We start from the raw sequence: 24,976 nt of genomic DNA, 5'->3' as shown, positions 1-24,976 counted from the left end.
AGATTGCCGGTGTAGGCTGGATGAAGATTGCGGAAGACCGGGATGTCTGGCGCGAACTTGGGGAGGCTTATGTCCAGCAGTGGACTGCGATAGGGCAAGACTGGTACCAAATAATTTAGAGAGTTTAAGTTTCCCTAAATTTCGTTTATTTGTGAACATCACAAGTTCCGTCTTTGCGGGGACCACTGTTAGTTCATGGTCCGTACACCACTGTTCGACGAATTTCAATGCGGCCCTCATTTGGTCGCAAACTGTTCTCTCAGAAGGTCCACTGATGAGCATAGTTAAGTCGTCTTCATAGCCTACTGTGAGAAATCTGTGGTCGCTGAGCAAGGTGATCAGTTCATCGATCACTATGTTCCACAGGAGTGGGGATAAGATCCCCCCTGCAGGCATCCTCTCGCTACAACGCTTCAGGTTGTTCCATTCACAGTGAATTGGATGGCCCTGTACTTCAGCATACTGTCAATCCAAACGGCAATTGTGTTATTGACTCCATGCTTAGACACGGCCCGGCTTATGCTGGTAAACTTAGTTTTGTCAAAGGCCCCTTCGATATCAATAAAGGCACCTAGTGTTGGTGTTTTGTGGTGGAGATTGCCCGAAGAAAGCGATTTAATATCAGATGCAAACCTTTTTATTGCTTCACTTGTACCCATTAGACTCATAGATGAGACAACTAATACTGTTGTTTGGAAGAATGAAACTTGCTCATCTGTAAGATATTGCAGACCTATAAGTATTGTTAGAATTTTCCAAAGAAACTCCTAGAAAAACCGCGTCTGTTGTGGCTAATATCAACAATCAAAAACAAAATCTGTCTCCTTCCCTGATAAATAAGTATGGTGAGGTAATCGAAATTACTCATGACCTATTTATAACCATGATTGATGGTAAAGTGGCACAAGTTTTAACTGAGACTCGTTCGAGCGCTTCTTGTACAGTTTGTGGTGCTAATCCTCGGCAAATGAATAACTTAGAGGCAGTTAGGACACGAGATGTGAACGAAAGTTCATTTCAATACGGACTCTCAACACTACATGCTTGGATTAGGAGTATGGAGATGATCTTACACATTTCTTATAACTTAACTTTTGAAAAGTGGTCAGCTACTACACCTGCAAATAAAAAAACAAAGACGAAAAGAAAAAACTGGTACAAAAGCGAGGTAGGGAGGAAATGGACTGCATGTCGATAAATCTCGATAAGGCACTGGAAATAGTAATGACGGAAACACAGCTCGGAGATTTTTTCAGAATTACTCTTGCTCTGCAGACATTACAGGTGTAGACGTAGAATTTATAAGACGAATGTACATAATACTACAAACTATGTCATCTGGAATGGCTATTAATTCAAAAAAGTTCGGTGAATACGCATATAGTACAGCCCAACTGTACGTAAATATTTATAATGGTATTATATGCCTTCGTCCGTGCATAAAATACTTATTAACGGAGAAAAAAATCATTGAGTACTACGCTATTTTACCTATCGGACAATTGTCCGAAGACGCGCAAGAATCCCGAAATAAAGATTACAAAAAGTTGAGATTTCATCATTCTAGAGAGTGTTCAAGAGTGGCTACCAATGAAGACGTGTTCCATACCTTATTGTACACTTCTGATCCATACATATCAAGTTTGAGAAACACCTCAGAAACAATATCGAAAGAACTTTTAGATGAAGCCAAGGCCCTTCTTGCTATCAACGAAAATCTGTAGGAGCTCCCTGAATTTTGTACATATTTTTTTTCTCGTTTGATACTATTATTCCATTTTATGTAAATTACAAAAAAAGACAAATTTTGTTTATTTTTCAATATGAATGAATGAATATGATATGAATGCATGTATTTTTTTAAGTTTTATTTCTTAAATTAATTAATAAACAGAATTTTCAAAATCAAAATTATTTCCATTAAACTTTGTACATACAAGAATATGTGTGCAAAATTACAGCTCATTTAGTTTTGAAACGACTGCGATACAGAGTTTTGAGACAAAACATACGCGATTTTCCTATAGTGCGTCGGTCCCGGTTGTTATCATGTACACCTAATAGCGATCGTTACTCATAGTAAGGTATATATCCGCCAACCCGCATTGGAGCAGCGGAGCAGCATCCACCAGGATTAAGCTCTGATGCTTCTCCTGCATGAGGAAAGAGGCCTATGCCCCGTAGTGGGATATTACAGGCTGAAGCGATAACAGAGATTGAGGGAAAATAATAACTGTTCAGGTATACAACAGTTACTTTATTTAAATTAAATAAAATTCAAAGCAAAAACTTAAACTTTAATAGTCATGAGATTTATTTTAGCGGGCATAATAAACACTCAAAATATATTTGTTTTATCTGTAATCTTTTATATTTTTTTGAAGTTGAGGAAGATTTTCGATTATTCCCCCCTCGGTTTAAATGAGATTTGGTGAGATATCATTGGACCCCTCCCCCCGATTGTGAGCACACGTATATGTCCCCTAAATATGTTACGAAATATACGTGATGGTATTATATACTTTATGGGATATATTATTTTTCGCGTGTTCTGTATCTGACACTGATTATATTTATCAACTAGCTGTGCCCGCGACTTCGCGTTCGCTGTGTTATAAAACATATAAATTTCTTAAATAAAAGTAGCCCAAGTTACCCTTACTACATCAGCTATCTAGACCTTTCAGAGATTAGTCGGAACAACAGACAGACAGACAAAAATTGTAAAAAATGATATTTTGGTATAGGTACCGTGTATGCATCCATATGCATTTAGTGAAAAGCGGTTATTTTAATATTACAAACAGACACTTCAATTTTATTTGTGTAGATAATATCGATAAATGTTAGATAAAAAAGGTTGAATTAAACACGAAATGCTGAAATTTCTTAACTATTTATTACACTCTGTGTATAATTTATGATAAATACATTTACATTATATATTCTTGTTTATTTTATGTACACAAAGTAGCAAATGTAAAACTACCCCGCTCCACATCCAGTGCTGGCTGCTTACATTAATATGCCAGGACTGGACGTGGGACAGTAAAGTACATTCCAAAAACTGTAACACTTCCAAAATTCCATATTTACATACATTTTTCCTGAAATAGTGAACCTCCAGCGTAATAACTCATTCAGATTACAAGGACCTGCGTCGAAGCTTGGAGACCGAACATTTCTTAATTATAGCGAAGGCACTGCACAATGAACTATAAGTTTTTAAATAAATGCTAGAAATGCCAGAAAATTTTAACTGTTTCTGGTGACAGGCCTACGTGACTAAGTACACAGAGATGTGGAATTAAAACTAAGAGTTTTTATCGGTGAATTTAGCAACATTTATTGTATAAATTTATCTACAATGTAAAATTAATGATCATTATTGTTAAGCCAGAAAATCACTAATAGGAACAACTCGTGGTAAGTATAATTTTTAAAATTAAATGTCAATGAAGAAGCATGCATAACATACGTGACCTTAAATAAATTTATATTAAAAATAATTTAAAAATGTACTTAAATATATGAAGAAAAATATATTTTTTTTGATACAACGCGTATAAAAAAAAAAAAAAACAAATTGAAGCACCAAACGAGTCTCGCCTCAACAATAAATTAAGTCATAAAGCTAAAATATTAAAAACGTTATAACAATTTAAGATTTATTACTATAATGTATACAATTATAGATATCTCATAAGATTTTCTCTTTGATAATTTAATACAAACTGCAGCAGTGTGTCACTGGTATTTTGCACATCGGCTTCCATCGAGCGCCAGAATACGAATTCATTTGATTCTGTTGCAAATATTCGCAACTGACTGAAAGCTACTGCTCCGCCCTCGTACACATATCGCAAAGCGAAATGAAATCACATCCAAAATAAAATATAACGGGAAGCTAAAACTATCTTAAAACTAAATAAAGCACACAATGATGGATGGGTCCCACACGAATACCAAATCTAACTAATGTCTTTTAGCTATTACGTGGAAATGTTTGTATTAAAGGTTAAGGGTCTGATAGAAAAATGACACCAAAACAACAAAATAAAATATCAATAAATTATTATTTACTTTCAATACAAACGGTAGGACGAAGCTGTAGCTCGGGAAACATTGGAACATCATATTTGCGCGTTTTCATTTATATATAAAAAATTATGGATCCGTTTAACATAATTTACGTACAATTGAGACGCCTTGAAGAAACTTCTCAAAACAAATAGTGAAGCTGCATTTAAACTGTTGCCTGACGATTAGTGACGGAGCTTGTCTGTGACGAGCTCCAAATTCATCGGGGCCAAAAATCTGGTTTTATATATATGTGGAAAAATTTAATACAAGTGTCTTTTAATAATCAAGAGGCCCTTCACCCCATGAACAAAATATATACGTAATTAGGTTGATAATAACGTTTTCAACGAAGGGGGCTCTGTGGTGGAGACACTCAACAATTAGTGTAAGCCTCATCAAAATTCGTCAGGAACAAAAACCCAAGACTACGAGTAGTCTTTTACCCTTTATTGTTTTGGAAAAATCCAATACGGGTGTTGTCTTTTACAAATGAAACAGAGCCCCGTGACCAAAATATATGTACGTGATTAGGTCGCGAATAACGTTTCCAAGAGTTTCAAGGGTTTTCAAGGCTCAGTTGCGCTTGGAGGGCGGTACCAAGTGCGGAGGTAGCTCCGCGGGGAGGTCGTGTCCGTCGATCTTGACGCGGATGAGATGCATGGCGAGGGCGAACTCCTCGTCGTCCAGGAACCCGTCCTTGTCGATATCGGACAGCTTCCAGATCTTACCGAGCACGGAGTTCGGTAGCTTCGACTTCACCATCTCCGTCTTTGCCGCTGTTGGACAAAATTTTTAACTGAATTCGCCGATATTCTCCGATAATTTTCCTCTAACTAGGTGGTCGTCCATTATTCACGTGTGTTTTTAGCAACTTTCTAACCAACCCTCGGTGATATGTGGTGATGTTTTAGATTAAATACCCAAAAATTACTGTATCGTGTATATTTATAAGTATATAGAAATTTCCAGAATATTGTCTTCAAATACAAGTTATAATCTGATTAAATGGAAAATTAAGCACCGTGATACAAATTTACATCCCCACCCCCTCCTTGAGATATTTTTTTTTCTGAATCCCTCTCCCCTTTTGCGATTAACGTAATAAATGGACGAGCACCTAGTAAAAGAAAAATTGGGTTATGGAAAGTTATATAATTGTAAAAATCTGCGGTTTGAAAATTCCCAGTACAGCACGATTACAAGTAATCGGTTTTATTTTGTTTTCGTTATTATTAAGAGGAATATATTGGTGGCATTTTTTGTTATAGCAAGACTGGTTAGAGCTTAGAAAAATTAAATAAATGTTAAACAATTACATCGATCTCTACCATTATACCAAACCAAAAATAATACAGTCGATTGCCGACTCATCACCAAGCCCGAACATATTCATAGCATGCAAACGCTCGAGAAGAATAAATGTACCATAAAGCCAAAGTCCAAGACCTCAAACATAATCTTCAAAAATTTTCCTTTTTCGCGTTGGTCTCGAGGTACCTCAATATGTCGAGAACGTTTTGTCGACGAAACAATTGAAAAATTGAACGAATCTGTACAATATCCTCATCGAGACCAAAAGTTAGTTCTCGAGCTTTTTCCATCCAAGTCTCCGGTGATTTAGGCACTCTAAACTCGATATAATATTTACCGGTAAATATATAAACCAAGCAGATAAACATACATTCAGCTGTTATCGTTATCGTTATCACATTTAGCAACATCAAGGATATAAATTTAATAGAAAATTGTAACGATTGCAAAACCCCACCTTCCTTTTCCTTAGTATCGATTATTTTAATAATAGGGACCGATTCTCCGAAATCACTATCTGAATCGCTACTATCATTAGTTATCACATTTGTAGAGTGAGGTCTAATCGAAGCCGAGTCACCGATCTCATTTCTAGAATCGTGAGATACTGAATCGTGCAAACTGTGGATGGAAACAGCTTGGGACAAATTTGAAGTATTTGAGGATTCGTTAATCAGAAACTGTGTTATGTTACTGTTGTTTTGAGTCGCCACCGCCAGAGCTTCGGCGATCTTATCAAAGTTTTTATCGTCATCATTTTGATTTTTTTGGTTTTTGAACAGCATGCAGAGTTCTGTTAGTTGGGAACAATTCTGTGTGGAGGAGAGCAGAGCCTGTAGCGCGGAGTCTATGGTCATAGTGTGTGTGAGCTGTGGGTGTGTGGCGAGAATGCGTGCGAGTGTTTGTGTGCGTGCGAGCTGCATACCGGCGCCGGTGACCTTCCCGTCGATAGGGTTGAGGCTCTGGAAGATCTGGTCGTACTGAGGCTTCTCCTTGCTGCATATCCACTCCGGGTCCCCGTGGCCGGCGTCCACGCCCTCGCCGCGTCCGTAGCCAAACGGCGATACTTGGTCTTCTACGCCTTCGAACGCGCCACCTGGAATGTACGAGTAAAAATGAATTAATTGTTGTTTTTACTAACTCATTAGGTACTATTAAAAATCTTTACATACATAAGAATAACTAATCATATTTTTTTTTTATTTGATAGTTTATTACAAGAATATATATATATATATATATCGAGAGGATTGCAGAATGCAATCAGCCGCACAATACTTTGTGTACGGCACAATGGGTGATAGAAGTGCACGCTAAAGTAATTAGCGGTGATTAGTGACCCGCGCCAATGCCAAGTTCACACATCCTTAGACCTAGCGTATTAGTCTAGATTATAATCCTACATAGCGATATAAGGATGACTAATTTGGTTGCATGTAGTTTATACTTTAGGCTAATTCACTAAAATATTCACACAAATAACTTTGTTATCATAACATCAGTTTTTTAAGGACTTAGGTATAAAATATTTAGCTGTAAAGTCAGATCATTCTTTGCATATAATTTACACGTAGCGAAGAATCTGATTTATTATGAATCGGCCGAACTGTTTACATTCATTATCTTCATACATACAGTAGGTCTAAATATTTGTATATGATACACAGTTCGCGTCCTCTAATTCGGAGGTGAAGCGACCACAGCACAGATAAACGGTCGCACTCTTATCTGGGATCAGCGCAAGGTCGCCCCATTCAGCGCACCGCCTCCGTCCCTTACCAATTGTTGCATTTAAAGGAATCGTTTTATTTTTTTAAATTTAAATATGTTATTAGACAGATTGTGCTGTGTGGCTACGGCACTAAAGAATTTAGCCACCCCCTCTCTTCCCGTGGGTGTCGTAAGAGGCGACTAAGGGATAACAAGGTTCCACAACCACCTTGGAACTTAAGAAACCGACCGATGGCGGGATAACCATCCAATTGCTGGCTTTGAAATACACAGGCCAAAGACGGGCAGCAGCGTCTTCGGTGCGACAAAGCCAGTAAGTACTGCGGTCACCAACCCGCCTGCTCAGCGTGGTGACTACGGGCAAAACACATGAGTTCACGCTATTTTTGGCGTAAACTTGTGGAGGCCTATGTCCAGCAGTGGACTGTATAGGCTGTAATGATGATGATATTAGACAATCTTTATCAAGGTTTTGTTCCTCAAATCTATACATCTTTACTTGATCTATGATCTATACAAATAAATAATATTGAAGTGTCTGTTTTTAATATTAAAATAACTACTATTTACTAAATGCATATGAATGTATACACGGTACATATACCAAAATAACATTTTTTTTTAATTTTGTCTATCTGTCTGTTTGCTCCGGCTTTCTCTGAAACGGCTGGACCGATTTTGACGGGACTTTCACTGGCAGATAGCTAATGTAATAAAGAGTTACTTAGGCTACTTTTATTTCAGAATTTATTTGAGATTTAGATGAAGTCGCGGGTGCAGCTAGTGATGTAAATAAAGTTCGACAATTTTAAGGTTCGCTTGAACTAATATCATTTTTCAATACATCGATAGTTGTTTTTATAGAAAAGGAAACTGTTTCTATTTATTTGTCAATAGGACATTTAGGTCAGTGGGTTTCGCTCCATGAATCGAAGTAAAAACAGAAGGCCGTCGTCGGTCACGGTGTTTCACTAAATAATTATTAGCATTTTTAATGGTACAGTTCACAGTGGCTATCATTAACAATATCTACCGGTACCGACTAATCTAGAGGTTATTATATTTAGTTTTTTGTTAATGTACTAATTTTTATCACTTTTGAACTATTTTAAATTTATTGTCTTTTTTTTATGTCACTAGGTCGGCAAACAAGCATACGGCTCACCTGATGGTAAGCGATTACCGTAGCTTATAGACGCCTGCAACACCAGAAGCATCGCAAGCGCGTTGCCGACCCAATCCCCAATCCCCCCAGGAGCTCTGGTCACCTTACTCACCAACAGGAACACAATACTGCTTGAAAACAGTATTATTTTGCTGTGATCTTCTGTAAGGTCGAGGTACTACCCTAGTCGGGCTGCTCCATATTTTGAGCAAGAAATTCCTGCTGTACCCTATCTCAGTTAAAATTATATTATTGTCTGTTATTGTACTAACACTAGGTTATAAGAAACATTGTTACTAACACTATATAGGCTAGTCCCGAAATAAATGTCATTATTATTATTATTATTATCTTATGTTCATCGTGTTGTATTGTATGTTTCGTAAATAAAGCGCTTATTATCATTATTAGTATCACAGATCTCTAAAAGGCCTCTGAAATCAAATTATGATATTTGTTACAAAGAGCGACAGCTATTTGCTACTAAATCTTTTATTTGAATTAAGATAAACAACTAGTACTCGTATACTACTGCGCATGTGGTCTGAGACTTACATACAACAAGGAAGTGGCGATTCGATATCTATTATTGTAACAATAATCAATGAACGGTACGACACGCGTCATTCTGTCGTTGTGGTGATCTTACCACACTGACAGTATAATTCATCGACTGAGATGAGATGTCAAAGACAAGACGCCTAATAAAACTAGCTTAAACGAAGAATTTAACTTTTTTCACTGCAAATTTTGTAAAAGTTATAAAACTCTTCAAACTCCAAATCTCGTCATATCATCAATCTTTCAATACAGTTAGAAATTTATCATCTTCGATTAGGGACGTGAAAAACCAATCGATTTATATAATAAATGATTATTTTTAATTAAGTCGAAAAAAAAATGAGCCGAAATTTTTCTAAGTAAATCGATTATTTTTCGAAATTTCACATCCCTACCTTCGATTTCTCTTATACCACATTAAAAATATTAGAGTGATGAACAAAATGTCCTAAAACAATATTGGTACGTGCGAAACTAATATCTTGAATGTACTGTACCTACTAATTTTATCAATTTTTGCCAACAAATCCAGAACAGTTTGTATAGAATTATCAGTTACAACTGTTTTAAGCGTTGGTGATTTAGCAGTAGTAAACGTGTTTTCAAAACCTACTTGAATATAGACATTTTTTATTTTGAATACGTCCACAGTCTATAGTTATTCACAGTTCCCAGAAGTTCAGACAACTACTTATTTATTTATATTTATCGTCCGTTGTGTAACAGTATAATATGTGATACAGATAAGGAACTGGTTGAATTGTGCATATCACATCTCGCCCGTTGCGCTGCGTTTCAGGCGTCAACGAGATGATTGTTGACTATCATAGTAAATTTAAATTCCTATTTATACCGTGTCAAGATGAATTTTATTAAATAAAAAATTAGCACACTTTTTTTCTGTTATCTTCTACGTATTTAATCTTATAGTTTCGCGGTGTATTTTTATCGAAACAAAAGATTTAGATAAAAATAGCTGCAGCTTAATATAAATTCTATAACATTATAATTTATCGCTATATAATAAGACTGTATTATGCAATACAAGATTATTCGTCAAAATAAAGAGAAATATATTACAATACTTTTTTCTTTAGCTGAGGTCCGCTGTTACTGATATCAAAAGAAAATAAAATACATATTTATTTGAGAATACAGAGCAGTACAAAATAAAACAGACACTAAGTACTCAGTTATCGTCCGAAATTATCAGAAACAATTGTTTCGGATCGGTTACGGATATGTATTCGATAACATCTAACGAACATTCCGCCGGTCACAATTTGTTCAACGCGTAATTTTAATACAAAAGAGAAAATGACCGCTAGCGTAAGAGCTTACAAATTTACAATTGTCATTGTATCAACTACCTTTTCGGACTAAGCGTATAGCTACTGAAATTCCTTAAATTTTATGTTATATGACCCAGATTTTTTGTTCTGCGATGTTAGTAAACTCGCGTTGTAAGAGCAACGTGCCGGAGGGAGGTCAGCGCACTCGATACGAAACAGGTATGAAGTATGGTTGGGTGCGAGTGTGGTTAAGTCGGTAATTAAGAGGATAGTACACCTAATGAGGCAAGTATTGCACACACTTCAGCCTATCGCAGTCCACTGCTGGACATAGGCCTCCCCCAGTTCGCGCCACACATCCCGGTCTTCCGCAATCCTCATCCAGCCTACACCGGCAATTTTACGTAGATCGTCGGTCCAACGGCTCGGAGGACGTCCCACACTGCGTTTGCCAAGACGCGGTCTCCACTCTAGGACCCGTCTACTCCAACGGCCATCGGTCCTGCGACACAGATGACCAGCCCACTGCCACTTCAACTTGCTAATTCTGTGGGCTATGTCGGTTACCTTCGTTCTCTCGCGGATAGTCTCATTTCTAATCCTGTCTTTGAGAGAGACCCCAAGCATAGCCCGTTCCATTGCACGTTGAGCGACTTTAAACTTGTGGACCAGTCCCTTGGTCAGTGTCCACGTCTCGGCTCCGTATGTTAACACAGGCAGGACGCATTGCTCGAAAACTTTTGTCTTCAAGCATTGCGGAATCTTCGAAGTGAAGACTCGACGAAGTCTGCCAAACGCCGCCCAGCCCAACCGAATCCTCCTATCGGCCTCCTTCTCGAAGTTGTTGCGGCCTAGTTGGATAGTATGGCCTAGGTAAATATAATCCTGAACAACTTCGAGAAGGGTACCATCGACCGATACCGGTATCGGTATGACTTGGTTGTTAAACATAACTTTCGTCTTATCCAAGTTCATACAGAGACCGACACGTCGGGAGGACTCGTTTAGGCCGGCCAGCATTTGGCCTAACTCATCCAGCGTCTCCGCAAAGATGACAATATCGTCGGCGAAACGAAGGTGAGAGATGAATTCACCGTTGACGTTGATGCCCCGTTCCCCCCAATCCAAGGTCTTAAAAACATCCTCTAGCGCAGTGGTAAACAGTTTCGGTGATATTACATCACCCTGTCTTACCCCGCGCCGGAGGGAAATAGGTCTTGTTCTTTGGTCATTGACATGAACGGTCATCGTCGCCGCGTCGTACATAGATTTTAGTACTTCGATATATCGCCAGTCGATATGACATCTCTGCAGAGAGTCCAGGACAGCCCAGGTCTCGACGGAGTCGAAGGCTTTCTCGTAGTCCACAAATGCCATACACAGCGGTTGATTATATTCTTCCGTCTTTTGGATAATCTGCCGAACAGTATGGATGTGGTCCACGGTGCTGTAGCCATTTCGAAACCCAGCCTGCTCTGGTGGTTGGAATTCGTCGAGTCCTCTGGCGAGACGATTCGTAACAACCCTCGAAAACAGCTTATAGACGTGGCTCAGAAGTGAGATCGGTCTGTAATTCTTTAACAGAGACTTATCGCCTCTCTTAAAGAACAGCACCACCACACTCCTGGACCACGCCTCCGGCGTGGTACCTCGGTGGATGACGGCGTTAAATAGTCTTGCCAAGGCTTTCAGGACAGGTCGCCCTGCGGCTTTAAGGAGTTCAGTGGTAACTCCGTCATCCCCCGGGGCCCTTCCGTTTTTAAGCTGCCCGAGCGCTGCACCAATCTCATCCTCTTCGAAGTCCGGGATACACTCCGAATAATGGCGCAACAATGGTGCCCGTGGATCTTCGGTGTCCCAAGTCGCAGGCTTGCGTGCGCTCGACGAGTACAGCTGTCCATAAAAATTCTCAACCTCTTCTCGGACCTGAGGGCGAGAGCAGACGGTTCTGCCATCTGCTGTTTTAAGCTTCGCAAGAAGGCTTCTCCCCAATGGTCTTTGGAAAACTTTGGACCCCCTATTCTGCTCAATCAGAGTAGCAACCTCTCTCGTATTTGAGCAGCGGAGGTCTCGGCGAATAATTTTCCGTACCCTCTTGGAAAGAGCCCTCTGTTCTGGCGAAGCAGCCGGCAACTCGCGCCTCTGCCGCATCAGATCCAAGGCTTCGGGAGAAAGTTTGGACTGCTTCGTTGGCTTTGTTGGTGGAAAGTGCCTGCGACCCAGTGTACACACCGTCTTCACCACGTTGTCGGTTATCTCGTCCACGTCGCTAGTAGTTTCCAGCGAATCGAATCGGTTTTGGAGTTCCAACTGAAACTGCTCGGAGCCACATAGTATTGCACATCGCATGCAAATTGCAATAATGGTATCGAATGCATCGCGACTGTCACGCGTTGCAATCGATGGTGAAAATGTGGTGATTGAGACTACAAAACATAGAGAACAAACTGACTTCTATGAGTACTGAATTACTGAAGATGATTTTTTCTTTAGCAAAATATACAAAAAGTACTATGGCTCTTTGAGTTTGTTACCCTTAAGCCTTTCTTTTACTTAAGTTTGAAAATTATTAGTTTTACTTTCACTATTCATCATATTACAATTACGTCTTTCAGTTCTTTTCGTTACGACGTAATCATTTTTCTTAGACTTCATACAGAGTTACAATCCTATCTTGGACTTAATACAGATTGTTAAAGATATGACGTTAATAATGAAGTTAGTAACCGTGGTCCTCGCGTGACCACAGTGTGACTGTCTGTGAGTACAGTGTAAAACTGTAAAGTATTCGAAAGGTCAGGCATCTAAAAAACTTAATAAACCGCGATAAAATCCGAAAAAATCGTTTCATTATAATGATACGACTTGTAACGATTATATTTAAAAATGAATTCAGACCCATCGTTAAACGAATATTTTGATTTCTTTATACCTTATTTTTGTCAGCAAATCAAGCTGTTAGTAATATAACATTAAGTAAAATACGTAGTAGCAGTTGTTAATGATAATAACACGTCGAGAGCCGCCGCCGGTCTCTCGGACGTTAGTCACGTAATCGCAATGAGAGAGTGAGTAATGTAGATCGCAGCGAGGCGGCGCAGTGAAAGTGTAGGAAGCCGCGCTCCGCCCGACGAGCCGACAACTAGCGTTTAGTGCACACATTCGCCTGGACTGCACTCTTGCGCTTAGAACCTAGAACCTCAAACTAAAGCATTTGAAGCGTATAAACTTAGTTATTACTCCTTATGTCTGCATCAACACAATTTACTAATTAACTCATTAAAACAAAAAAAAAAATTACTAATTATCTCACTGAAAAATTAAAAAAGAAAAAATAGTTCTAATAAAAATTTTGTTACTGTCATGTATGGAGCGTCATAATTAATGTAAACATGACTCACTTATGATAATTAAAGTAACGATAATAACCTTTTATAATTTTTCTACTTTCCATGAATAAAATAAGTAGCTTACGCACGGCGTAACAATTATGCGTTATATAAATAGCAATTAAACGTATGTTGCGTTTGTATACATAACAGGGGTAATGTATATTTAATCATACATCTAATACAAGTACAACATTAAATAAATTTACTTAAATATAAAAACATATCGAAGGCGAAGCCCTTTCACAGACCGTTTCTATTGTAACATTGATATATACCGTAAATTGGGTTATGTCGATAAAGCGGTCATAAAACAAAAAAGTCAACCTCAAACCTTTGCCACTTGTTCGGTATTCAAAATACATGATTTATACATGTTAGCAAAATACAGAAACGAAAAAAAATTACCGTTAGTTGATATAAACAGACCATGAAGGTCCTCCATTTTAGAGATTTATCTTGAACAGAGTATTCGAACTAGAATGCGCAAAAGATCAGGTTGTAATGGCAGAAGTGGCTGCAGTTTGCCAGGATATAATGGAGGTGCAATTTTCTCCGCAGCAAAATTGAGAACGGTCAGCCAAGGTCCGCAGGATACAGGTATCTCGCGCTAAGGAGGATGTGCGTCCTGTGTCACCCACGCGCCGCGGCCACGCGACAAGACACCGCGGCCTTGGAGCGGTCGCAAGGACACGGTCGTTGTTATCATAAATTTAGAGTAGAAATTATCTCAATAAGATTGATGCAATTCATTTTTTTAAAGGCGATGAATACTGCAGAATCAGCACAGATGATTGTATCCATGTATCAGATGGAAAATATACGGAGGTCGATTGGTTTCATCGACTGTAAATAACTGCTAAACGTGTTAGTTGATATGCAAGCGTGTGTAAACAATAAACACGAATTTATATTGAAAATATCCGTACAATAACAAAATCGCAAACAATTAAATTCTTAGAAGTCGAACAAAAATATGGAGGTACCAAGATACAGCACCTCAGCGCTTTACGAAAGAAAATTGACATGGAATGAGTTGGATTTTATTAAATTACTAGCTGTCCCCGCGACTTCGTCCGCGTGGAATTAAAACAAAAAATATTGTTCAGCTCGCAGAGTTACAAAATAAAAATATTTCTAAAATAAGAGTAGACCAAGTTACTCCTTACTACATAAACTATCTGCAAGTGAAAATCCCATCAAAATCGGTCCAGCCGTTTCAGAGATTAGCCGGAACAAACAGACAGACAGCCAAAAATTGTAAAAAAACATCATTTTTGGTATATGTACCGTGTATCCATGTATATGCATTTAGTAAAAAGCAGTAATTTTAATATTACAAACAGACACTCTAATTTTATTTATTTGTATAAATAAAAATTACTAGCTGATCGTTGAATTATTTTTAATGTTATCTTACACATTCTAGTTAATAACGAACGCAATTAATTATTATGTTGCAATTTAATGCAGTCGTTTGGACGGTATGCGTGTACGTACATAGGTACATAAGTTTCTCATTAATTTTTATGTACCGATAATTATAACAAATAGCATCTTCAATACAAACACAGTGAATTTTGCATCTTTATTGTATCTAACAGTAGTAATAAAAACAACGTCTGGGTGGTACTTGATAAGCCAAGCACGTGGCGAGTGAAATGGGCGTTCGCGGAAGTGACACACGGCGAGGTTTTTTAGCCTGCGCATTAAAAAGAAAATGATTCGAAAGTAACCGACGGACGAGGATAAACTCCAACTATAATGTTTACTAATTAACACTTCGGATTCGACGGGACTCCTGCGAACTTCTACGTCTAGTTAGACAGAGTGTAATTAGACGAAAACGTTTCGGAGGATACAAAACGAACAAATGCATCTTAAATTGGGAATACTAAGTCATATACAATGTAGTGTGTGTAGTCTAAGACAATGAGTTTCTTCCTCTAGCACTGCTCTTGTTGACGATCTATCATCTAGCAACGCGCTGGATTAAAGACAAATTACCTTGTTGATTTAGCTGATTGGCTAATCGAAAATAACAAAACAAGCAATGATGGGTCGATGCAGACAATAAGTCAAACCCCGAAATGAATGCATTATTCAAATTTAACTTTTTTTTTTATTCTACTTAGATTGTAATCTCGACCACACTGACCAATTTTATTAGTGTCTTCTCAATCCCACGCGGGTCAAATCATCTATAGTGCTTTGACGCTATCGAAAACCAATAATCCAAATGAATGAATATTTTATCGACATAAGAAATGTGAAACATTCCTTTGTGTATTAATGTCATTCTTATGCAAGACACGGAGCAGTGTACAGTACGAGAACGCGTCGAAGGACCGGTCCTTAGCCGCGGTGTCGTTTGTGGTCGATCGTACTCGTAGAGGGCATTCATTCACAAACACGGGCATTCCCTGACGTCGACACAATAGAGCAGTTTATTTATGGCTGTTTTTGTAAAATGCAATACTAGAGGAACATTTTATTCTTATAATACCAAATAATAGTACATTTAGAATAAATGCATGTGAGCAGCATTTGTGTCACTGCATCTTCACATCTATCTATCTATTTGCCTTTACATCTATTACAGATGTTTTAGGCAGTGTAAATCCATGTTGGTTTCACCGCTCTCGAGATTGCGATGGCGCAGTGTCCTCTCCACCGATGTTATGTGCTTTGCCTGGGTTTGACAGAATTTAGGAAGTGCAGGTTTTCCCACTGCCTACACCACCCTCTCGACCTCGCCAGCGGGACCCACCGGAACGACAAGTCGCTACGTGTGGAGCTGGTTCGGTTGCAGGACCTGACTCGTCGGCGGGGATTCGCTCCGAGTACCTTAGTCGCCACTTACGACACTTGGTACTTAAGAGGGGCACTATTCCATTCTGCCGATGCCCCACGACATACATTAGATCTAGGGATTGTTTTATCAGTTACAATATAGGTGATAACACATGTAACAGTACTGAAAATTTAATATCATAAAAAAGACATGAATATCCATAGAATAATTAACACGAATATGTTTGTAGATAACAAATGAACGACGCCCGCATTTAAACGAAGTAGCGACATTGGCTCTTACAGATAATGCGAGGTCTTTGATCCACTAACACTGGGGGTTATGTGCTTGTTATATACATATTTATGTGTTTTGCAACTATAACAGAAACCTTTACCTTCATCAACAATGTTTCATTATATAATCGTACTAAATATTAGACGTAAGTTCTTTTTTTTTTTTTTTTTTTTTTTTTTTTTTTTTTTTTTTTTTTTTTTTTTTTTTTCATCAACAATGTTTCATTATATAATCGTACTAAATATTAGACGTAAGTTCGATCTTTGTAAATGAAAACTTGTATATAGGCTATAATTATAAAAATAGATATTCAGGTGTTATGCAGTGGTCTGGATATTTGTGTGTGTGTTTGTGGCTAACAACATAGAACTCTCATCCTTAGCAGTCGATGATTATGACTCATTAATATATAACCATGTAACACTGCTACGTGTATGTACCGTATGTACGTAGCTACTATCAAATATGTATTTAAGCCGAGTATTTACATAGTGAAAGATACGAAGTCTATTTTATCTTCGTCGAAACGAGATATGTTTGAATTGATAATGTTGCGTGAAACAATAAATCAAATTGTATTTTTATATTGCTCTTGTGTACCGCTCAATAATTGTATTTATTATTACTTGACGCATCAATTGAGCCGGTACGCTTATTATTTTCGATTCGTTCTCTCAATTTGTCTCGTATTGGTAAATGAAAAAAACTAGGATTATATTTATAATTGTATTTTTAACTAGCTGTGCCCGCGACTTCGTCCGCGTGGAATTGAACAAAATAATTATTGTTCAGTTCGCAGTAATAAAATAAAAATAAAAAAAATCTAAAATAAAAGTAGCCTAAGTTACTCCATATTACATCAGCTATCTGTCAGTGAAAGTCCCGTTAAAATCGATCTAGCCGTTTCAGAGATTAGCCGGAACAAACAAACAAACAGACAGACAGCCAAAAATTAAAAAAATATATATTAGTTTGGTAAATGTATCGTGTATACATCCAAATGAATTTAGTAAAAAGCGGTCATTTTAATATTATAAACAGACACTTCAATTTTATTTATTTGTATAGATAATTTTTGATATTAATTGACGGATACGGTAACTGTTTTCCTGCTTTCTAAGACAAAAAGAAATAATGAATTCGAACCGACACATCCTAGCATTGATGCTTTAAAAAGAACGACTTATTTTGTACTTCAAAAACAACCAAAATTGAATAAACAAATCTCGAAAATAACTTCAATCTGTAACATCCCACTGCTGGGCTTATGCCTCTTTCTCCGTGTAGAGGGATAGGGACTTAGTCTACCACGCCGCTCCACTGCGGGTCGGTGTTTGAGGCGAATACACGCACCACTACACCAGAGCGGTTGATATGAATTTACAAATGTGATTATTATTTATTACAATATTTACCTATATTTTTATGTTATCCTAGATCTGCTGCTATCTACGTATTAAGTTTCATTAAAATCGGTCCAGTAGCTTTTGCGTAAAAGAGTAACATAGATCCACACAAACTTTAGCATTTATTGTATAACAATATTATAAGTAGGACTTCTTCACACCACATTGTTATAATGTTTATGTCACTTGATTCCTATAAATATTCCTATGTTTGAAAGAGATCGCTATAAAATTTAAATAACACTACTGGACAGATTATATTATTTAAGTATGTTTATTTTAATTGGAGTTGTAAATTTTAATGTGGCGAATAATAATAATAAAAAATATTTTATTTTTTTATAGAAGAGGGGGCAAACGGTCTGTTGTCTCACCTGGTGGTAAGTGAAAACAACATCCACAGACACCCGCTACATCAGATCAGATCAGATGAGATATCGCTACATCAGATTAGATCAGATCGTTATAATGAAACAATTTTTTTTGGATTTTATCGCGGTTTGTCAGGTTTTTTTACACGCCCGACGTTTCGGATACTTTAGCGACCATGGTCACGGGAGGTCTGACATTAGAAAATAATAATAATAAATTTATTCATGAAATCTGATTACAATATAAGTGAGACTGAGTCTTCCCAATATATAAGTCGTTGGATATACTTGTGGGAATAAATCGCAACTTCCCAAGTCTTTAAAGTAAGATTTCATACAAACGGTAACAATATGACACAAAATCATATGCAAATTGCGCTTTATATGTGTGTGAATGTGATCATGAATGTGTTTATGTGTGTCTCTCTGTGTATGTGTGTATGTGTGTGTGTCTACGTACATTTTTTTAGCGGTGATTAAAATAACTTGTGTAACCGACAAAGTGCTAACACATGAACAAAAATGTTACAACATACGATGTTCGCTCGGAATCTAGGAATCTAGTTTACAGTTATGTGCAATGTGCGGCAAACAATCAAACAATCACACATCGGCATGTGGAGCACACGGCGCGGGTGACTCATTTGAGTTATTCGTTTTACTGTGATTAATATGCACCTTGACACGGTACACTATTGTTGGACATTGAGTCCATTTTGAAAATTAAATACGCCTCATTGGTTTGAGGAAATTAATTTTTAAAAACTTTCATCTCATTATTGTGTCCTATCAAACGAGTAATACTGTTATTTCTTAATTTAAAAGCTACGTGTAATACAGTAGGGGATTATGGGACGATTGATTTTAACTACCTATTTTAACCTGAGCAGTTTAAGTTGCTAATAGGTAGTTAATTTTTTAAAAGAACAAATATTTAGTTTCTTGCTGCTTATACTCAACAGAATCTAAATTCAGAAACGATGAGAGCTTCATATAAACAAATTATTCATTAAAAATCAAAGAATTATTTTGCTTTTGAAATCTCGACTTAGATTTGATATTTTGCCTGGCGTATGCAACCAAACTATTTTATTCCCATCAATTTAAACGATACAGTATAAAGAAACAATATGAAACCAAGTCACAAAACTAGTACATCGAACAGCCTTAATGTGCAAAACGTCGAAACAGAAGAGGCACCGTTTGCAGCGATAATCGCCGCTGTAAATGGTGATCCAGCGCCCGATGAATTCAGCGCGCGCGCGCCCCACATCGCACTTCCGACCAACTATCACGCTCTATGGGTTTATCGCTAGCTACTTTTTTATTTCAGATTTCCGCGCCAGGTGAAACTGTAGTTGTAAGTGTTACTACAATTATTTCTCATTATATGAAACTTTTTATACTAACGATCGAGTTCAATTAAAGTTAACAGCACAGGGAAGGAACATTTGATGACAAGATAGAAGTGCCGAAGTCATAAAAGCAAAATTGATACAGAGAGATCGGTCACAGAATTACTTTCGACAAAAATGAACGTTGTTAACGATCGCATCGTAATATGTTAATAATCTCGTGATACAAAGAGAAACAAACGATATCAGCGGCGGGTGCACCGCAACGGCACAATGCGAGTCATTGAGAACAAGTGGGTCGGTAACAATGGCCGTCGAGATGAGACTCAATGACGTCACGCAGCGTGACCGCTCAGCGGACACGGGACAATGGGCCAGCGCAAAGTTAATTGTAGCATATCCTCCGTAAACAAGCACATAATAGACCAATCGGGAATTCGTTCGACAATTTTAAATACCAATGGATGTATGTCACTCACTCATCGATACAATATACTCCAGGGTTATATAACAAGTCGTGATATGTAGCGATTCAAAGCATTGTCTCGTTAATGGGCTATAAAACCTTCGAGTAAACGTAGAGGTAAATATCTGGATCAATCATTAACGCCGTGACATTTGTGAGAGCAATCAAGAGAAACTTAAAACCATCGACATTCGAATTAAGCTGATATTAATTGGCGCACGTATCCTCGAAGACAAGATACTATTGACATTAAACATTATTATCAATAATTAGTAATAATACGATACTTCCAAAAAGATTCCCTGCAGGTTGAAAGTTCCGTGTCGTAGTCAGGAAACACAGACACAGACAAACACAACCTAGACAAACTTCCGTATGTTCTATACAATAGCCACTGCCAACGCATCAGCTAGTTGCTTAACAACTACAGCAAAATGTCTGGCAACCGAAACGAAACAACATGTAACTACCTCACTGCAGAGCGAATTCTTCATTTCTAAGTATATAGTAGCAGATCCGAACAAGAGAAGAACTTCACCCATCTACTTAATGAATGATAATCATTTTATATTTATTTTAGTATATTAGAATAATTTAGTTTTACTCGTAAACTAAAAAAACCGACTTCAATTACATCGACAAGTAATGCAACGTAGGTCGACGAAAAAGTTGTTAAGTAAATACGCATTATTAGATATAACTCGAAAAGTACTAGTCCGATATTAATTGAATGACACGTGCCACCTTTCAATTAAAAAAAAAAATCATCAAAATCGGTCCACCCAGTCAAAAATTCTGAAGTAACATACATAAAGAAATACAACCGAATTGAGGATCTTCTTCTTTTCTGGAAGTCGGTTATAAAAATCGCGTAGGGATTGACTGAAAAAATCGTGGCTATAGCCAATTTTAATTCAATATAGAAAAAATATTTTTATTTAAAAATGCACCTACGAGTTTAAATATTAAATATAATACCTACCTACCGACAGTATGAGGTCTGTACAAAATGCAAAAGTTGATTATTATGATGAACAGTATAAGTGAAAAAACACGCAAGACTGTTGGAACTGTTTTTTTTTTTTTTAATGTGAGTAGGCCAGCAAACAAGCGTGCGGCCCTGATCGTAAGCGATTACCGGCTATAGACGCCTGCAACACCAGAAGCATCGCAAACGTGTCGCCGACCCTACCAATCCTCCCCAGGAGCTCAGAAAACCTTACTCATCACACGAACAATAATTTACTTGAAAGCGAGAGAAATAATAACATATTTAGTTGTGATCTTCTGTAATGCTTATGGCGCTTCCCCAGTCAGACTGTTACAGATTTTGAGCAGAATATTTCCTGCTGTACCCTACTACAGTAAAACCCTGTTTTAATATAGGTACAGTTAGTAGTGTGTTGGATACATTAACAACAACTACACACTGACAGAAGGCACTCGACTCGCACGCGATAATTTTACGTAAGCTACTGTTTGATATTCGCACATTTCTTCCGGCAATTTAATAGCATCAGCTATGTGTATCATTAGTTTTGAATTAGCGAGATTATCATTACAAACTATTGGTAGGGGAGCCCAGCGGAGAATTTTTGGATTGACTGGAGCATGTCAGTATAACATAATGGAGTTAGCCTTGCACCTTGTGCTGTATGCCAACCATTTTTTTTTACGTGGGGAAAATCCATCATGGATACCCTCCGGCGCGCTTAGCGCCAGAGGGTTATGTCAGAGTCCTACTGGCTAAAAAAACCACCACGTGTGAACAGTCGTCCTTCTGGGTGGGGCGAGATGGGGTCGCGCTAGTATTCGCCACTTCGTCGCCCCGGGCAGTAGTTCAACCATACTTTAGCTCTTTATATAGTGTCGAACGTCTAAGGCAACTAATCAAAGCAGTAAAAAATAGTTTGTTAGAAAAACTCGCGAGCGTCAGATTATTATGATACACAGGGGTCTTGATGTTTTTCGTACTAATGCAAAATCTGACATTTATGTGGAGGAATTTCCTTAATCTGATGACTAATCTTATAAGAAAAACATCGAGGCAGGAACTGGAAACCTGCTCTCAAGCTGTGACCGTTACATATTCTGCTTCGAATAATAATTCAATTTGAGTAATGTGTACGAATAATGCCGGTCCCGACGACGCGGCGAAAGTATCGGTCGTGCTCCCATTATTGTCGGCGAACTCGAACGACACAGTTACACCATATTTAGTTCTATGCCACTGCTGCACTCCACGTGTACATGTATACTTATAACAATTTCTTATCCATTGGATACCGTCATCTATCAATAAGCGTTAACGTATATTTAGGCTAATGTTGTAATTTAAAATATCTTATTATAAAGTAAATTTTAATTTTGTATATTATAAAAATCGACACCTTAAAAAAAGTCATAATTACTTAGATATTTTTGTAATTAATTATATAACAGTAGATACTAATGTAGCGAAAGGTAATAAAATATATATTTTCGTGTTTTTAATTATGCAACACTACACAGAGACACGATAAAACTGCTAGCGATGCTTTAAATTTCATTCTTCAATTATCGAGGTCAACGTCGAATTGCAATTTTGAATACTAATAAACAATTTCTTAACTAAAAATTAAAAAAAAAAAAACGTCAAGTAAAAAAGATAATTATTTCAAAGCAAAAATGTTTACTTAATCACACTTTTTACTTCGTTACCAATGTATATTCCAAGAAATAGATTTATATTTTTAATTTATAATTTATTTATTTTGAAAGATAGTGAAAGGCGTTACGAATCAGTCCAGTTGTAACGTTTATGTAAAGGAAGCAGTTACCGTCGTCGTCATAAATAAATTAACTTCCAGAATTTTTGTGTACAATTAAGAATTTAGTAATATTTTTGTTAAATATCATAACGAGTTTACTCTCTATGTAAATAAAAAAATAATCAGCGGAATGTTGCACACTTGAGAACAATTGCACCAAATCGAATAATTCTTTTTGAAGTAATACCTACTTCTTTACGCACGCTTGGGCGAACGCGACTTGGGGAGTAAAAGATTTGGGAAGTAACTGATGAATTCGTGACGAGAGCGTTACGAAAAGTGTGTGAAGAAGTTGAGGGGAGATATAAGTTAGTGAAGATAGAAAGAGAGAGAGTTACTTTTCCTAAGTTGTACTTCAATCGTGTGGTCTAAAGCACACTCGTTTACTATTTTTTGTGTTTATTATTATCAGCATAAAGTTTTTTTATAAAATGATATCAAAATAAATCGATACATTCACGAAATAAAAAGAGTGTGTGTACTTATGTGCGTACGTAAGAAGTTATACTTCATTGGCTAGCTAACTTAATGTTGCTAACTTCTTCTTCGTTGACTCTTCATGGTGTCGGTTTTTTGTGACGGTCACATCATTTTTCCTTAACGCGCCAATATAAGTATAACTTAAAAAATTAAATTTATGGACAAAAATGTTTATAACACATATATTAGACAAACCAAACGCGCACGGACATCTTTTAATCAAATAAATATATAAGATAATAAATTTTTTATATTTATCAATCAACTATAGCGACCCGCCCCGGCTTCGCACGGTTGCAACAACTATCAGCGTTCCTCTACTATATTATATATGTATTATACATATAAACCTTCCTCTGGAATCACTCTATTTACTAAAGAAAACCGCATCAAAATCGGTTGCGTAGTTTTAAAGATCTAAGCATACAGAAAGCGGGAAGCGACTTTGTTTTATACTATGTAATGTTTAAACATGCCGTGATTATTATAATAGCAATAAATAAACATTAATATCATTCATATGCGTATTAACATGTATTAATGTGTCAGTTCTCGCTCCTTGACATGCAGTAATATAAGGCCACTGTCGACAAGTGTATTGCTGTGTACTCGTATTGTTGCGTCAAACTGAGTGCCTAGTGCGAGTTTTATTCACAGAAACATTACAGAAACCCGTTTATACGTGAAGATTATTTTGCATGGGAATTTAAACAGTGCAGCCTAGACGATAAAGAATAGTATACGATACAATCGATACAGAGTCATCTAGCGGCAAGCGCGAGAACTAGGTTGAAATGCCGAATTTCCCATACAAAATGAAGTTAAAATTTACGCCCGTTATTGCGAGACGGATTACACAAAACTCGCACTAGGCACTCTGTTGAGTCGGCACACGATAAGATTGTCGCGTAGTCGCCAGTTCGGTAACTATCGATTACTACTTGTAATGTGTCTCGAGTGATTCGTGGAAGATATCAAGTTTGAAGTACTTTCAATTACTTTTATTCGGAATTTATGAGTAATAAAAAGTAAACATCAACTGTTTACGCAGGCTCCGCAGTTGAGCAAAACGTTGCTTCATTACAAATTGGCGAGTAATTTTCCTACCATGAGTAATAATTGTATTTAAACATTTACGATAGCAATGGAGACTGATGGCTTTCCGTATTCCAAAAACAACGGTGGAGAGACCCGGGTTTACCAGAACAGAAACAAATATTTATATTTATTAGTATCTGCTCTGTAACGCTTCAGCCTGTAATATCCCACTGCTGGGCATAGGCCTCTTTCCTTATGTAGGAGAAGTCAGAGCCTAATCCACCACACTGCTCCAATGCGGGTTGGCGGATATATTCCCTACTATGAGTAACGATCGCTATCAGGTGAAAAAGATAACAACCGGGACCGACGGCTTAACGTGCTCTCCGAGGCACGGTGGGGAGACCCACAAGGACTGCACGAATAC

General features: G+C 37.4%; 1 protein-coding gene across 1 annotated transcript in view; it reads right to left on the bottom strand.

The window, feature by feature from the left end:
• Positions 1–2,880: 2,880 nt before the first annotated feature.
• The window catches only part of LOC123663843 (EH domain-containing protein 1), a 36,369-nt gene continuing 14,273 nt past the window's right edge, over positions 2,881–24,976 (bottom strand). Inside the window, exons 2-3 of the mRNA XM_045598478.1 lie at positions 6,320–6,490; positions 2,881–4,859 (exon numbers count right to left, since the gene is read on the bottom strand). Coding sequence (XP_045454434.1) covers positions 4,657–4,859; positions 6,320–6,490 — 374 coding nt within the window. The 3' untranslated portion in view covers positions 2,881–4,656. The remainder of the gene's footprint in view (positions 4,860–6,319; positions 6,491–24,976) is intronic.

The sequence above is a fragment of the Melitaea cinxia genome, chromosome 21 (assembly GCF_905220565.1).
Source record: "Melitaea cinxia chromosome 21, ilMelCinx1.1, whole genome shotgun sequence".
Classification (NCBI taxonomy): Eukaryota; Metazoa; Arthropoda; class Insecta; order Lepidoptera; family Nymphalidae; genus Melitaea; species Melitaea cinxia.
This window is presented reverse-complemented; position numbering and strand designations above follow the sequence as displayed.